This window comes from Chamaea fasciata, unplaced genomic scaffold, assembly GCF_029207755.1.
Source record: "Chamaea fasciata isolate MVZ Bird 193981 ecotype frontalis unplaced genomic scaffold, bChaFas1.0.hap1 SCAF_11, whole genome shotgun sequence".
In the NCBI taxonomy this organism is placed as follows: Eukaryota; Metazoa; Chordata; class Aves; order Passeriformes; family Sylviidae; genus Chamaea; species Chamaea fasciata.
Genome location: NW_027094096.1, coordinates 9,823,183 through 9,841,103, shown reverse-complemented (window position 1 = coordinate 9,841,103; position 17,921 = coordinate 9,823,183). Strand labels below are relative to the sequence as shown.

General features: G+C 37.2%; 1 protein-coding gene across 1 annotated transcript in view; it reads left to right on the top strand.

Annotated features, from left to right (window-relative positions):
* CUL3 (cullin 3) overlaps nucleotides 1-17,921 on the top strand; it is a 55,076-nt gene that overhangs the window by 22,466 nt on the left and 14,689 nt on the right. The window contains exons 3-8 of the mRNA XM_066193177.1: nucleotides 2,769-2,882; nucleotides 9,620-9,780; nucleotides 11,068-11,182; nucleotides 12,445-12,673; nucleotides 14,230-14,375; nucleotides 17,230-17,406. Of these exons, the coding sequence (XP_066049274.1) occupies nucleotides 2,769-2,882; nucleotides 9,620-9,780; nucleotides 11,068-11,182; nucleotides 12,445-12,673; nucleotides 14,230-14,375; nucleotides 17,230-17,406 (942 nt within the window). The remainder of the gene's footprint in view (nucleotides 1-2,768; nucleotides 2,883-9,619; nucleotides 9,781-11,067; nucleotides 11,183-12,444; nucleotides 12,674-14,229; nucleotides 14,376-17,229; nucleotides 17,407-17,921) is intronic.

Genomic DNA, 17,921 nt, shown 5'->3' with positions numbered 1-17,921 from the left:
TCTGGCTGTCCTTACAGTAGTGGAAATTACATAATTGAACTATTTGTGCTGCTGCATCAGGCCAGGCACTGTAAGATAGAAATAGTAGGCCATAAGTCTTCTTTGTGTACACTTAATTAAGAGATATTTAAAGGTATTGAAAGCTTATGCCAACAAACTACTCTTATTGGGGGGAGGGTTCTGTATTTCCTGAAGACCTGTATCCAGTAGAGAATACAGCTGGGCCTGAAGTTATACACAAAATTTTATCCTTGTAATTATAAGAAGACCTTACATGTATTAGGAAGTTGCTAATCTATTTTCAAGTATGTCTGTATATGGACAGTACTATTTAAGCTGGCTTTCCCTGCAATTTACTTCATGACTGCAAATATTGTCACAGAAATCACCACAAGCTCAGCAAATTGAAAGTAATATTCTGCTGATAAAAATCTTTGAGATTTGAATTTTTCTAAGGCTTTGGCAGAGTAGCAGCTGTGTCACTTCTTTGTTTGAAGAGTGTGAGTTTGCACATTTTTTTACCTCAGATCATTTATTCTACCAAAGTGGTGTGACTTTGCACCTTTGCATGGCTAAGATGTTTTGTGCATTATAGCAGTTTTGCTGTAGTGTTGCTGAATTAATGGCCCACACAAGGAATGTGTTGAACACTTGTTAACTGTAAAGTTGGTGTAAGTGATAATTGGCTTGGCAGTAGTTTGGTTGGCTTTTGTAGCGGCTTTCCAAACCTCTCTGCAGTTTCAAATAAACCTAGAAGAATGTTGTTGGGGGCTTCACAGGGAAACCCTGAAGGTAGCTCCACTGTACAGCACCCACTCCTGAATTTCAAGGCCATTTCCAGAAATCCACGTGGCACACCATATGGAGCAGAGGTGACACTACTGCAGAGCATGCCAGTGTCTGCTTGGAAGCAAGTTGTCACTGCTACCTGGTGGCAAGGATCCACCCCCTTTTGCCTGACTTGGCACTGGCTGGCCCGGCATGGTCAGTGTGATGGATGTGGGATGTGTGCAATTAAAAGGGCACACTGCCTCTCTGTTGTTAAAGTAAAGGGTGTCATAAAATTGATCAATAACTACCCTTGGTTAATTGTGCTTATAATCTAATCATGCTTTGGTAAATTTTATCAGTGTGGATGAGCTACCAAATAATGTTTGTAATGTTTTTACATACTGGCCAAAGTGAAAGCAACCATGTCAAGTTTGTTTATTTTGTTCTGGGAGATTCTGCATATTCTTCACAAGTATGCCTGCTGAAGTTTTTAATGCATATTTATGTTTTGGCTAAAAGCTACCTGGTCTGGCTGACAACAGAGCACACATTTGGGAGGCCAAAGGATAAAGGATGATCGTGATCAGAAAGAATGATGCAGCTAAGCCGTGCTTATAACTGCATATTATGTTTTCCAAAAGCAAGGAGGAGAGGCCTTGCTCAGGAGTGCAGAGTAGGTGTTTGAGGATGTAAGAAAGCTTTGAACAACCTATGCATACCTATATTGCCTAGAGGCAGTAACAAGGTGAATGTTACTGGGATAAGTTGCCCCTCCTTCGTTTTTCCCCTCTCCCTCTTCCTTCCTCCCTCTCCTCCTCCTCCTTCATTCCTCTCCTTTTCTCCTTCCTCCCTCTCCTTGAGACCGCTGTGTTGTGTGATGTGTTGTGCTGTTGTCTCTGGTTTGCTCCTCTGAGTTTGTGAGTGTGTGCAGTAGTGTGGCAGACAGAATTCTGTTACTCTGGTTTGGCCTAATAACTTCATAAGACTGGAATGACAGAATGAAGCCTGTCAGGTGGTTGCATGAGAGGTTGGTGCAGCTTGTGGTTGCTTGGCATGTGTGTTTTGTTTCCCTCTTGGAATCTCTCTACTGAAAATTACACTATCAGCCAGGTATCAGTGCAAATCAATAAATCTGAACATTCTGTTTGGTTACAACAGAGGGTAGAATGTATTTTGCATGTTATGTCAGAAGTCAATTCCCACATTTTATTAACTCTGGAACAGTTTTTTTACATACCCCCAGGTTTCTCTTAGACATTAGTTTCAAGTTTGGACACTGCAGTATATGCCTACTGGAAAAAATCAAAATATGAAACGGGATGAGTTTTTTATTAGTAGGGAGAGTAGTGGCAAAGAGGCATAAAAACTGAAGTTGATGAGACAGATCAACTTGCAGATTGCAAATACACTTGTAAAAAAACAAAGATAACTTCCTTTTTTTTTTCTTTTTTTTTTTTGAAGTCTCGTTGTTGGTATTAATATAAGAGTCTGATCTTTACCAGGCATTTGGTTCCTTTCAGAGCTGTTGTTTGGTGTCTTTATGCTATCTCAGCTTGTCTCTCTAAATGTCATAATGGCAAATTTTCCCCCTGTACTTGTTCCTGTTTGTAGCATTTACTGCTGCTAACCAGTGTTCTGAAATTATTTGTGATAGTAAAATTACCAGCAGTTGAAACACTATTACACAGGAAATGAAAGCTTTGAGGAGTTGTCAAAGACTATTTTTAACATTTGAGATTTCAGGAATTCCTTTGAAGTTTAAAACCCGTGTTTATTTTGTTTCCTTTGTTTTTAGCATAATTTTTCTTACTTATTTTTCCACAGAAGAGAAATATGAGGTAGGGATAGTCAGCACCCAGGAAAAGCAAGAACCTGTTTGCAAAATTCAGGTCCATAGAGGAGCCAGAATTCTTGTGCTGAAGCTAAGTTTAAGATTTAAATGTTTCAGGAGAAACTGAGTTTATGTCAATATATCTTTTTTTTTTTTTTCACTTTAGGTGCGAGATGATGTGTTAAACTCCTTGAATAACAACTTTCTACAAACACTAAACCAAGCGTGGAATGATCATCAAACAGCAATGGTGATGATTAGGGACATTCTGATGTATATGGTGGGTATTCTGCTATTTCACACATTTAACAGTGTAGTAAATTGTCCTCTTACCATGCTTACCAAAGATTGCTCTCTGTCCCTTGCTTTGAATTTTCTGTGTGCATGCAAGACTGCTACAGCTGTTTGACAAATTGTAATTGGATTTATGTTTTAGGTTATCTCATTATCACTTGAAAAATTGATCTAAAAATATTTGAACTTTGCCGTTCTTAAAAAATAAGCTAGTTAAACCCATTCTGGCAGATTTTAGATGTTATTCAGCTAGTAGTGTTTTCTTGCTGTGGAAAGCACTGTGGGTAAAGCCTCCTGAAACTTGCAGCGTAGTTGTTCATGAAACTTCAGGATTTAAAGAGGAGAACTTTGCTTAGGTAGAGTGTGTGTCCTTGAATGTTAAATTTTAGTTGGATTCTTTGCTGTTAATGAAGAACTTGTGTAGAATAAGCAGTGTACATAGAATGTGATTTTTGGTTGCATGCTTGCCATTTCTTACCAAGCCAAGAGTAAAAAAGACTTTTTTTTTTTTTTTTTTTTTTTTTTTTTTTTTAAGAGAGAGGGCCTGCCATTTTTGTGTCTGGATTGTGTTATGCTTTAGGTAATTGTTACATATTAAAATTCCCATAATGTTGGGGATGTTCTAGGATGCAGAAGAGTATTTTTGATTAGCTTCTAGACAAAGGTTTTGACTTCACAAGGAAGTGTTGAGAGGCTTTCTGTGTAAATTTTTTTTTCCCCCTCTGAAGTATCCTAAATATAATTATTGATGCAGTACTTGACGGTGAAGGACAGATAATAATGGACTTTTTTGGTCCAAAAAAGCAGATTACCTGGAATTGTACTCTTATTTGCCAAACAACAGCAGTTAAGATCTTGTCTTGTAGCTGTTAAAGATCTCATGCTTTGACATTGACTGCATTTGTATTAGCTATGAAGTCCTCTTTGGTCAACAAGCTAAAGAATTTGGAGTAATTACAGAATCACAAACAATTCTTTTTAATGGATTTACTGGCCTTCATGTTGGAGGAGTTAGTTTATTTCGGTAGGGAAAATACCACATATCAAAAAATAGAGTGCTGGATAAAATGCCATCAGTGACACTGAATGATTTGTGTGTCTTATCATGCCAAAAGGAAGATGGACAGATTGTTTTGAAGATGTACTGTCTTCGCTGTGAGAGATCCTGGACTCCCTAATCTGTTTGCGAAGGCCAAATACAAATCAATTGCTGCATCTAGGCATACTCAAGAATACTTAATGATTAGATTAATGGACCAAAGGTAGTGGTGAATTTTCAGAAAGGTTAGAAGATGGAATCCAGAGCCTTCTAGGGGAGCAGCTGTTGTGTTTTAGCCAAAAATTATATAGTTATTTCAGCACAGGAGGTGCTGGATGGTCCAAAGTAATGGATAATGCAATCAGCTGCTATTAAAATCAATAAATTTCTGATCTTTCAAACAGTGGCAGAGAAAAATGGCTTATAAGCTTTCTTTGTTTTAGTGGCTGGACCAGTATATTAAAGGTCGAAGCCTCTTCTCTTTGAGGAAGTGTTGCCTGCTTCATTTACCACTCCTGGGGGAACAGGAGAACTGTTTTCTGAGTATTTTTTGTTCTCAGAAGAGCAATGCCTTGACTTTGCTTTGAAGCTTGAGAGTGCTGTTCAAACATCCAGCCAGCCTTCTCTCTTCCAGGAGGATTCCAGGAGAAGGCAATTTGCAGCATTCCTTCAAGTGTAAATTGAGCTTCATTGGCTGTCTTTTAGATTCAGAACATAATAATAAATACCTCTGGGCTAGTAGCCTTCTGTGTACTGTTTGACAGTTCCTAATTATTTCAAGTGGGTGTTCAGTTGAGCCCTGTGCTTGACTAATTGACTCCCACTGATTTTTTTCCTTGTACCACAGAAACAGAAAAAATAGTCCACAATAAAATATATTTATAGTTATTATAGTAAAAATAGAAGAAAATTTTCTTTCAAAATGCTTATAGGAACTTAGGGGCACTGATGTTTGTCTGTTAAACCTCTGTAATGTAATATGGGTTTATAGTTACAATTTTAATTTTTATTAGGTAGAACTATCTAGTGTGAAGATCTAGTACAATGGGCAGGCTCCCTCCTTTGACTTGGAGGGACATGACAAATTGTCAATAATACATGTTTTGATTACAAATTAGAGAATAAGCAATGATTTAAAACAGGACTACTTTGAAAGATTTGCAGTTTCACCTTTGTCACTGGGATGTCCGCTTGAGTCAGACATAATTTTCTTCATTCACAAAAGACTTACGAGTAAAAAAACTTCTAGTCTTGAATATGTGTTGATTCAAAAAGTTTGGAAAAGCTGCCAGTACCACAGAATTATAAAACACCTGTGGAAGATCAGACCTAACTGCTTTTCAAAGAAACCATTTTCAAGAATTTTTTTAACTAAGGAAGGATTTGTACTTACTTTCTGATGTTGACTCTGAATGACATGTATATAATGGCATGTTTATAATGATATGCTTATGTCAGAAATAATCTATACACTCGTATTCAAAGAAAACTGACATTGAAAATACTTTATCTAAAAAAAAGCACCAATCACTGTATAGCCTGAGTCACCAGGCATTGTAAATTAATATGCTTGTGTTCTACCAGGAGAAGTATCTGCAATTATGTTTGTAAGTAAAGCGTGTCCCAATCCTTCTCTTGTTTTGTAGGCCATCTCAATTACACATCAGTTTCAGGAAATGTACCTATTGCCCAACAGGCCACACTGTGACATCAGTGAAAGTAAAATATTTACTACCCTCTTGAGTTCTGGTCTTACTCTCTTGAATTCCTGCTTCAGCCTCATGATTTTACATCTCAAACATCTTAAACTAAATTGTATCTGTTTTAACACCACATTTGTTTTCCAGCTTCCTTTTGCCCATTGGCTGCTGTATGATTTAAGTCAAAACACTTTCAAACCACCTTAATTTCTTTCTTCTATTTAATTTTACCATTTTTAAAATAAAAATCAAATCTTTTTTTAGAAAGGCATGTGTTTTGTACAGTGGAGTTTGTGCTTTGTATTGCTTAATGACTAGACCACTTGCTGTTTGGGGTTATGGCAGGATTTCATTGTTCATGCAGAAATCCTCCACGAGACACTCTCGAGTTTGCCTTACAGTTATGTTTTTAAAAATGTGTATTACCTTCTCTTGTGATTACTCTCTGGTAAAGTCAGTTGCGTTTATTTCTGTTGCCGGTGTAGTATGGGTTTTTGCAACCTTTTGCACTTACTGTGCAAGATTTGCCTTGATTATTTTGAGACATTCCTGACTGAATTTCAAGTTTACGTAGTTCCACTGGATTTTGTAGGATATAGCACGAGCTCTCTTCCTTTTTACATGTTTAGGCTGCAATAATTAGTGCCAGAGTAGATGTAATATATTGTGAATTTTGGCACTGTCTGCAACAACCAGTGAGGCACTGAAGCAGTAAAGTCATGGGCTAAGCAGCATCTTTGCTGAGTCAAGTCAGGTACTAAGACAAGTTGAAGTAGCGAAGTACATTTGGGCATATCTGAAACTCAGCCTCACAGTGGCAGTGCAGGTAAACATACCTACAGTGGGCTTTATTTTGCTGCTCTCTGGAATGGGAGAAATGGAGGTGGAGTTGTTTGGCTTTTCTCCAAGCAATGTGAGTGTGTGTATTCTTAGAACATCAAATGGAAACTGGGTTAAACTGGATTCTGTGGTGTCTTGTCTTTACTACTTGTGCTTGCTAATTTAAAGCAGTTTCAGGTATGTGAGTGCAGCAGTCACACCCCTGGCTGCATTACAGACCTGTGGGTAGTGCCAGTTACACTGTCAGAAATGAACAATTGCTCCTGCAAATACAGCTGTGGATTCAGAGGGCAGAGCATTCCCTTCTCATCTGTGCTGTGCACAAAGCTGGTGTCTTTTTTTAGGCCAGCACTGGCAGGTTGGATACATGAGTTTTGACAAATGACTCTCATTGTCCATGGCTTACACACAAGGTAATAGGGAGAAGTGTTGTTTTTATTTCCAGAGCTAGGATCAAAGACGCTTACTGTATACACTAGGGTGTCTGAAGGCTGCTGCATCATCCAGGTAGTGCATCCATGCAGAGAGGGGTAAAATGTGGCTGCTGGTACCTTACAGCAGGTGACTTCAGTTCAGAATTATTCTGCAGTGTAAGCAGGATTGTAATTCATGAATAATTGCTGTCTGAAACTCCATCCTTGTCTCCTGGAAGTTACTCTTACCTTTAAGCACACACTGCCTCTCCCCGTGGGAAGTGATTTCTGTTCAGTAGTGTGTAGCCTTGTCAGTCAAACCTGTTCCCAAATGGGGCTCTCTGTGATTTTCTCTTTTAGACTGGGGAGAGCTTCCAGCAAATGTGATCTGTTACCAAGGGTGAGCAAATCAGCAGGATCAGAGATGTTAATGTTGCCGCTCTGGTTTGGGTATTGTAGAGAGGTCTGGCTTACTACAGAGGCTGCTGATAAATTGAGAGGAGTTACTCTTTCACAATGGCAGTGTTCAGCCCTGCCACAACAGAAGCTATGCAGATGAGTCATGGCCATGGCTTTAATCCTTTTAGATACCCTGCTGCCTGTGCTTCAGAGGCCTGAATATTTTTTTGAAATAATAATTATATTATTTTCTCTTCAAGTTAAATAGTATTAGACACTACGTTTTAATTTGCTCTTTCATCTCTCTGAAAATGTATTTTAAGCTTGTCTTACTTGAGAATCACATTTACTTGTGTTCTTGATGCAAGTGTGTAAATAAGGAAGTGAAATAAACAACCCCGTTTCTAAAAAAAATCAGAAAAACAAAAGCAATCTATTCCAAAGACCTAGCCCACCACACATCACTGAAGTGACTTTATGAAGAGCAATTAGCAAATGTTGTGCTTTGAGACAGCTGAGCTTGCTTCAGGAGCCACAGAGTAGGCATATCTGACATGTTCCCATCTTGTTTTTTCATTTAAATTAAGGGCTGCCTGTCTGAAGGCAGAGAGTGGGAAATCACACATTAATTGCAGAACCCAGTGTTTTGCTTTCCTCTGGTCAACAAGTGGCAATCTGGCATATAATTAGTATAGGAATAATTTTGCTATGTGAATACAGGTGCTAAATGGTGGGCTGTCTGTTCCTTCTTGTTTTTTGAAATTGCAGAATTTATGTCAACTTGCATATATTTTTTTAAAAAATACATTATATTTTTCCATAGTCTGAAGCATACCATTTGTTCTTTTAATGTTTTCATTTTCCAAGTGTTTGAGGAGCTTTGCTCTTTAATTCTGCATATGATAAAGCACTTGAGCTTCTCCACTGGTTCCATCACTCTCTTATCTTTATACTCAATTTCATAAATTGACCATCATCCTTCAGAGAATTTGATTATTTTTTAGTACTATTGTTTTGTTATAGCTATATACATTCTTAGAAAGCCTCATCCCAGCCAGATTTGTGAGTGGGTACAAAACTCATAGCTTTTTCTAGTGTCATTGTCCTGATGCTTAAATGGTAGCAAAGCAGTGTTTTTAGTAATTGTCCAAACTATGGTATTAGAAGAATGGATTAGGCCCTGACAGAAATTACCAAAAATAATGATTGCTCATCTCAGAAACAGATTGTAAAAACTCACAGTTTTTCTATTCTTAATACTGGTTTAAGTGCTCTGACCCAGTAGTGGCTATTAATCAAATACATGCATTTTCTGTTCGCTAGTGACTTTATTAATAGCCTTCTTTTTTTCAGAGCTGAGTTGGGAGAGAGAAGTAGGAAAGGAGTGACAAATTTTTGGAGAATTTCTTTGGGTCACAGTTAGAGACTCAGGGTCTGCTTAGCACCCTCAGTCAATTCTGTATGATGGATTTTGGGCTATGCAATCTTTAAATGCTGATCCTGAGGATCAGCATTGGTTTTCAAAGGTAGGTTGATAAAAAATGGGTAGTTGAGGAGCTTGATCCTTCCCACAGACAGAGATTATATAGAGAGATAGAATCTAAGTATATGTGGAAATGTAAAAAATAATGTTTCTTCTCTCCCTCTTCTTTTTTTTTTTGGGGGGGGGGAGGGTGGTGTATGGGTGAGATTATGATGAAATATCACAAGGTTTTGAAATATTGCTTAAGTTGAACAAAAATGATTTTGGGGAGGGTGGAGGGAGGGATGTCTACAGAAGTGTTATGTACAATTTTGCAGAACTAATCCATAAAGATTTTGGTTGTAACTCTTCTTGTTTTGGCTCTATACTTGCTGCTCTTTATCTAATGATATTATTTCAGGAAATTTCACTGAATATTTAATATTTTTTGGCTAATAAAAGGAGTGGTAGGAAGATGCATGAAGGGGAGGGGGAAGTTAAATCATTTTTCTTAAAGATCAGAAAAAGATAGAAGGGCTTGAGTAGGTAAGTAAAACCTCTTGCAAATAGTGCTGTGGATTTAGTCAGTAGTTAGAGACTCCTCTGCTCCCAGACTAAGAAGTGGGAAGGCTGGAGATCTGTTCTGGCATGCTTTAGTCATAAATGTTGTGCTTATGCTCCTAAGCCAAATTGAAGTTTTGGGAAATGGGACTGATTTTCAATTTTGAAGGGTATACATAATTTCTTTCTATTAAGAGAAAAGATACATTTGGTCGTATTTCCACTGTAGGAAAGTAATCCATCTCTTGTATGTTCGAATAGCATCGATGCAGTGAATTCACAGTTTTATTGCTGTTTATGCCCTTGTAGGACCGAGTGTATGTGCAACAGAACAACGTGGAGAATGTCTACAACTTGGGCCTGATCATTTTTCGAGATCAAGTTGTACGTTACGGCTGCATCAGGGATCACCTGAGGCTGACTCTGCTGGACATGATTGCAAGAGAGAGAAAAGGAGAAGTTGTAGACAGGTAAGGTGTTTGTAAGTGAAGCCTTTTGTTGTAAATAACAGCTGTCAGTTTTTAAAGAGTGACTCAAGAACATACACAAATAATTCATTATTTAAGACCACATTTGTGATCACAACTAAAATTTCTTCATGTTCCGGAGTAACATATTTCTTTGTGTATTATATTTTAGCATAATGGTAAACAGGGAAGCTTGTTAATGTATGTTTTAATATTTATCTTGTGTTTTTTTATTAAAACTTACATCAAATGTCTCAATTATCATGCTGTGCCAGAGCATTTGATTACAAAGCAGAGTTTTGGCAATTTTCTGCCTCTTCCTAACTTGTATTTCCTCTGTACTCAGAGGTTGTTTAATTTTCTTGTACCTTTTCATTGTTTATTTATGATGTTTCCTCTTTTAATTCCAATTCCTTTTCCTCATGTTCTGATAAATTTGTTTCTCAGCAGTTCAGTTGTATCTCTCTGAGTTTTAAATCTCTTTCTCAGCGTCTTTGGTCAGTTTAATAGAACCACCCACTGCAGATACTGCAGCTGAAGGAACTGCAGATTTGCAAGTTTTCTTGTGCTTCTCCAGTTTCAGAACAGCTGTTGCATGTAGGGATATGTAAACTCCTTGCTACTCTGCCTGCATTTCTGTTACTAAGATTGCCCAACGTGCAATTCAGGAAATGAAAAAGACTCCCCAGCTACAGCTGTGTATTGTCCCCTACTGCCAGAAAGTGGAATATTTTTCTAGATGCAGTTTTTCTTTTTATTAACTTGCTGATGTATTTGAATTTTGGTGGTGTTTATTTTATGTTCATTTGGGGGTTTTTTTCGGTTTTTTTTAGATTTTTGTGTGGTTGGTTTTTTTTTCAAACAGCCAGCCATCCAAAAACCTCAGACTTTACATAGCAACTTCCACATGTGCAGTTGTTTTGAAGTTGCAGCTGCTCAGTTCTAACCTATGTGTGCAGTTTTCTTTGAAGCAGTGTTTTGGGTTAATTTCTTATATATTAGTGTATGTTCTTCATAATTTTATGACTTAGCAGAACTTGAGATGTGTGTCCTTGTCATTGCATTTAAAATACTTAATAACTATTGTCAGCTCTTTAGTTTTGAACAAAAGCCAACAACCTTGCTCGTGTAATATACTTGAAAATGTCACGTTCCAAACAGATTAGAATGGACTTTCCATTACTGCATTTTATTAAAGTTAATATTGTGTTATGAGTTGTTATTCTGCTGTGTACTCTGTCTTACAAACATGTAGATTTCTCAAGTTGTTAACAACTTACTTTTTGGCAGAGGCGCAATAAGAAATGCTTGCCAGATGTTAATGATTCTAGGTCTTGAAGGAAGGTCAGTCTATGAAGAAGACTTCGAGGCTCCATTTTTGGACATGTCTGCAGAATTTTTTCAGGTATAGCAATATTCTAGTACCATATTTGGAATGTTTTTATAACTCTCTGGAACTGTCAGATTTGGCGGCACTTTACATACTTTTTGTTTTTTTGATGAGTATGTCCATCTCCATTAAATGAAATTAAAAAAGCTTTGTGGGAAAAAGTAACACAGATTTACAGAATTAGCATAATTTGAATATAGTTTTGAGCTATGGGCCCCAATGACTTGTACAGTAATCATCATGCTAATCTTGTGCCTGCTTTAGGTTATTTCATGTAGCTTAGTCTACATCTTCTTTTCCCCCTCAAGTCTTTTTGAAATGCCAGAGGCATGAAAGGTTCAAACTGTTTCTGGCTTGGAAACCTGTCAGACTGTCTTTGGGAAACTTTGTTTCCTTCATAGTTTCCACATTTGTGAGTTATTTTTTGTAATAAAGTAAACCAAGTCAAGGAAGTAAGCATATCCAAGTGGCTGTCCAGTTGTTGATCAGCCATCAAATGATACATCCCAAATATTTTTGAGGGGTTTTTTTCGTGAGATACTTGGAGGAGGAAAGCCGTTTAAATACTTGTTGAGTGTAATCATGATCATCTATTGCTGGAAATTGATAGAAGTTTTAAAATCATGTTAGCAATTGTCTAGATAAGGTAATTTGAGTCTTCCATTTCTTATGCAGGATCAACTATCATATGCTCTGGTCTCCAAAGTTCCTTGAAAAGCAGAAGCATATGTTGCACAGCCATTTGACTGTCACTGTGTTCTGTTTTTCATTGGTGCTTATATAAAATTAAGAAAAATAATTACTTTCATTTCAGTTCTGTTATTTAGCTCTGCCTGACAAATAAGACATCTTTTCTCCAAAGACTCTGCTGACCAGTATAGATAAAAACCATTTGACATTAAATAAGGTGCTCAGCATTGTCACTAATGAGAATAAGGAGAACTACCATAAACTGGCATTTAGAAGGAATTTTTGATCCTTCCCTTTCCCCATCTTTGTTTTCTTTGAGCCTGTGGGTAAAACTCTAGTTGGTAGCTGGAAACTAAGTTGGCTTGGGTTGCTTTAGTATGAAAAATACCTTGTTTGTATTGCATGTACACCCTTATGTAAAACATTTAGCATAATAGAACCTTTATTTTGTGTTAAGTGTGTATATTATTCTTGGATGTGTTGGACAAGCTATGTTTGATTTGAACTTGCTTATAAATGCTGATCTGACATGTTTTCTTTTTACCCTTTACAAAAAAGTCTAATGTATTAATTTGTGTTGATCACAGATGGAAAGTCAGAAATTTTTAGCTGAAAACAGTGCTTCTGTATATATAAAGAAAGTAGAAGCTAGAATTAATGAAGAAATAGAGCGGGTGATGCATTGTCTGGATAAATCGACGGAAGAACCAATTGTGAAAGTTGTTGAGAGGGAGCTTATTTCTAAGCACATGAAAACCATAGTGGAAATGGAGAACTCTGGGCTAGTTCATATGCTGAAAAATGGGAAGACAGAAGGTAAGAGTGCATCATTGGTGAGACACGAGTGCTTCTGATACTGCTTATTGTTTTTAAACATGGGATAAATCAAGCTTTACATTTGTGTTCCTGTGTGATTGTGAAAACACTTAGTGACTGTTTCACAAACATTTGAGAATATTCAGTGACTGTTAGATGGCTCTTAAAACAGAACCCATACACTTAACTTGTTTCTGTTTAGCACCAGATACAGATCTTTTTTTTGAAACCAAATATCTCATAAGAAAAGTACAAATCTATTGTAGTGGTTTTTGTTACCAGTTGACCATGAGCCATTTTATTACTTCCATTACTCTAATATGTATTTGTGAAAATACATCACATGTTTTTGGCCCACAGGCAGTTATTTAAAAAGTACTTGTGTAAAAGACTTAAACACAAGCATTGCAGGACCAGTTCTTGGGGAGGGAGCGTTGTTGCAGAAAGGAGTTGGCCATTTCTAAAGGATAAGAAGCAGCTTATTGAAGTGGTTGAAACAGAAGGACTTGACTTGATTTGCTTTTCCCTAATAGAGGTTAATGTGGGACCAGAGTGACTGAATGAAAGTTATTATGGAAATAGAACCTAAGTTTCTAAAGCAGCAAAACAAAGAGAGGGATTGTAGTATCTATATTTTGAAATCAGTGCTCACTCTAAAGCCATGAGAATGAGGAACAGCCTTGCTGCTTAGATTAATGGCCTTTGTTCATTAAAGCAGCTTCACAATTACTAGGTGATAAAGCACATTTCCTAGTTGTAAAAAGGGATTACTGTGTTGAAAAAGAAAGTGATGATACTATACTTAATACTTTCTTCTTTAATATCCAGTTTAGATAACCTTCAGGCTGAGGGTGCAAGGATATTGAAGGGTATTCATAAAATACAGAAATTTGTTTAACTTTTATAGGCCTTGGTTTGATTCAGTTAACTAGTAGAGTGGAAATGCTGCTTTGTGAAGATGAGATTTTTCATAAAGGTATAAGGATGGGTTGTTCTTTTGGACAGCAATGTTTAGCCTAAGCCACTTCTCATTATTTTAGGTGGTTGAAACATAGTAGTGTAAAAGTGTATGACTGGCTTTAAGACAAATATAAATTAAATTCTAAATTTTTTACCAATTTTTTGCTTTTAATACGGAAACAAGCATCTCATTAGTGCTGTCCTGTTTGGTTTAACTTACTTACAAGGAAAAAAAACCACAAAAGCGCAAAAATGTTTGATACAGTGCTTGATTTTGGGAATGATAATCTTGGAAGCTACCTTCTTAAATACCCCTGGAAAGCATAATCTTGCTGAAGGTCTCATAGGTTCACTGTCCTCATCTTTTACTGGCCTGGAGGTAGCAATGACAGGTTTTCTGCTACAGACAACCTTGAAGACAACCTACAGCTCAGGGAAAGAGGAGATCAGAAGAATCTGGTGCCTGAGGTGTTACAGGATGCTTTCTGTGGCTCAAGTGGCTGAACTTCAGCTGTCAGCTGCAGTTCTGAGGTGAATGAGTTACAGAAGTGTAACACACACAGGTGTCCTGCATAATCTCTCATTCTTGTTTGCAGACCTTGCTTGCATGTACAAGTTGTTCAGCCGTGTGCCAAATGGTCTGAAGACAATGTGTGAGTGCATGAGCTCGTACCTGAGAGAGCAAGGCAAAGCACTGGTTTCTGAAGAGGGAGAAGGAAAGAATCCAGTTGACTACATTCAGGTAGTTAAACACTTGAACTTCCTTTTCTTTCCCACTTTAGCAGTTCACCACATTCACAGTTTGTAAGGTATACCTTAGTATTGATTCAAAAGGGGTTGTTATTCATAAGCTTAATTTATAATTGTTTTTAATGTACATCCTCTGAATCTTCAGACATGTTTAGAACTCTTACTTAAGCTGGTTGGAAAGTACATACTGAGTTTTTGTGCTTTTAGTAGTTGATTTTAATAAACAACTTATTCAGCCTAATTATCTAACTGCTGGGAACTTCTTGGATTTCCCTAAATGCTGTGTCTCCAGAGTGAGTTGTACGTCTGCTGACAAATAGCTTTGTAGTGTCCACTTTGTTTAATTTTATGTAACATTAGCTATCAGTGTTTACTGAGGCAAAAATCACATGGCAGTATTTCATGACAAGCTTAGCTGTGACTGAGAGGTGAATGTGTTTATCAGTCATAACAAATTACTCATTCCATTCTCTGTCTCCCCAAGAAGCAGAACAGTTCTGCATGTTAAAAGATATTTGTTCTTTCTTGTTCTCTCTCTCACTAAGTGATCTCAAAATATCACAAAATATTATCAAGATCACAAAATATGCTTCAGAACTATTTGTCATCTTTTCCATTGTCTCTGAGAAGATGGTTTGAAATTTGCATATAAAAAACTTTAAAGTTCATTGAAGCTTAAAGCTGTGTTTCTATAGCTGGCAGATATTTTATATTTAATGTGAAAGTGTGTATTCATTAAACATTGAGATTTTTTAAAAATGTGTGGTTCAAGTCCTTGTGTCTGTTCTTCATGAGAAACATTTAATGTATGTCTGTCAATCTCTGCTGTTTTGTTTGAAAACAATAACTGTGCTAGAACTGGTTACTATTTGAAGAAGCCATTTGAGTACAAAAACATTTTTGATTGGATTATCAATTTCCTGGCAATGCTGAAGCAGACTTCTTACCAGTCTTGAACAAGAATCACCTCTTCAAGGCCTGGTAAAAAGAACAGAGAATGCCCTTGAAAAATTATTAGGTTTGATGATTAAGGACTCTTAAATTTGTGGCGGTGTGATTTTGAAAAAAAAACAAACCATGGGGGTGTACAAGTGATGTGGAAAATAAGTGTCTGGATTACTTTGAAGTAATTTTCACTCCTGATGTGCCTAAAGAGGTATCATAAGAAATTTAACTGAGAAAGATAGATCTAAAAACTTAATTATAAAGGTAGTATCAAGGTTTCCTGTCACAAAGGTGAAGCAAAATGAGGCTGAGGAAGACTTGCCCATGTGCTTTGGCAGAGCACAGCCCGTCAGTATGGACCCCAGCAACTCCTGAAGATGTCCTAGGGCAGGGATTGACATTCAGTTACTGAAAAACCCCCAGAAAGGTTTATCCGCAGCTTCCACCGAGGGGATGGAGGCAGAGAGGAATATCTATGAATTGAGAAACCACCTTGCTCTTCTCATCTCAGCCATGTCCATGTGAATCTGTCAAGGACAATAGCACTAAGGAGACAGACATGAAAGCTGCATTAAACCAACAAGAAAAGAACATCATAGCTCAGCACTGCTTCGACAACATGACATCACCCTGAGCATAATTGGTGAGATGATTGCAAAAGCATTGCCAGGGGATTAGATTTAAAACTTTGTATAGTAGTTTGAAGGGATGTTGAAATGCTTTTGTAATTCAAGGTACTAACAGTTTCTCCTGTTTAACACCAGGTTGTTCAGATGGTGTACTCCTGGAGAGGACACATGAGCTAACCTTGGTAAACAGAGAGATAGTGGGATTTACTTTGAATTTATAATTTCTAATACACATTAATTAGCCTGTGTTAAGATCATTCCTTTGAGTGAGATGGTGAGTTCCTAAGAAACATTACTACTTCTTTGAGTAATTCTTGAATGGCTTCTTTAAGTAACCACATATGAATAATTTCTTAAGAACTTGAAGACGTATCATTAAACATGAAGAGTTTTTGCAGGCAGTGGTTGTCCACAACAAATCTCTCAAGTGAAATTTTCTCCCCCTGCCTGCCAAATGCTGTTTCAGTTAAAACCTGTGTGTATCATATATACTTAGCAAGGTGCTCAGGTGATTTTAAGATGCTTCCCCCTGCTATACTCAGTTGCTTTAACCTTGGGTGAAGATAGTGCAAACTGTAATGATGATGCTGAGAGTCCAGTGGTTTAGTTCAGAGGAAGTGGTTCATTTCACATTCCTGATGCTTGTATCTAACTTTCACATGCTCCCAGTGACTCCTAATGATCAGCAAGACAGAAACACACGACTGCATAATGCAGAACATGTCCCTGGATTAAATTACAGGGCAACACAAACACTGACAAGTTTAGGCCTGTTGTTGCGGTATGTTTTCTCCTCTTGTTCACTAGCTCTAAGGATGCACTTAATGGGTGCTTAGCCTCAGCTTTCCCAAATGCTCTGTCTATGACACTGACTTTGTCCATGTTGTTTGAAATAGAAAAGGCTTAATGAGTGCAACAAATACCTCCTTTAAGTTGCTGATAGAAAAATACAGGAAATCAACCTGTTTAACAAGGGTGTTTAAAAAGCTTTCCTAATCTGAGAAGTGTATTACAACAAACTGCACCAGTGTTTGACACCAATATTTTAGCCAGTTTATGTGAAAGTTGCTTCTGTAAGAGATTCATGGCAGCAATAGAAATTTAAAAATGGAAATGAAATTCCAGGTACTTTCTAACAATTCTGAACAGAGAGTGTTGCAGAACCTCTGACTGTAAATCTGGTCTTCTCTGTGGCCTCATCTATTATTATTGTTTCCCAGCTTACAACTTCACATCAGCGAAAATGGTTTTGTTTTCTTTTCATTTTGAAAGGGTTTACTGGACTTGAAGAGTAGGTTTGATCGCTTCCTTCAAGAATCTTTCAATAACGATCGGCTCTTCAAGCAGACGATTGCGGGTGACTTTGAGTACTTCCTCAACCTCAACTCCAGGTCTCCAGAGTACCTCTCATTATTTATTGATGATAAGCTGAAAAAGGGAGTCAAGGGAGTAAGTATAAATGAACTCAAAATATGCTTTTTGCTCTGTAAACTTGGATGGAATTAAACTAAGCTACTTCTCTACGAATTATTTTTATATGTAGAGAAATGACAATTTTACCTTCAAAAAGGTGTATGTAACACGTCTGAGCTCATAACACTTTAGATGTAAACTTACAGAAGAATCAGGCGTAAGGACATCTGTGTGGCTTGTCACCTACCTCTGAAGCAGCACACCTGAACCACTTATAGCAGATACTGCCTCAAAAAGCAATTAGGTTATGGTGGATTCTGCAGCTCCCTTCTTTTGAAACCTTACACATAATTTTCTTAAGTATATTCATAGTTCAGCAGCTATTCTCATTATCTAATAATTTCTTTTGAAAATTAATTCAGTTAGACAAAAGGGTTTTTTACTGTTTTTACATACCAGACAACTATTACCATATCTATCTTCTAAGTACATCTGTTGCCTTCAATTTTAGCTTCTTTCATTAAATTTTCTGAAGTACAAAACCCAGAACT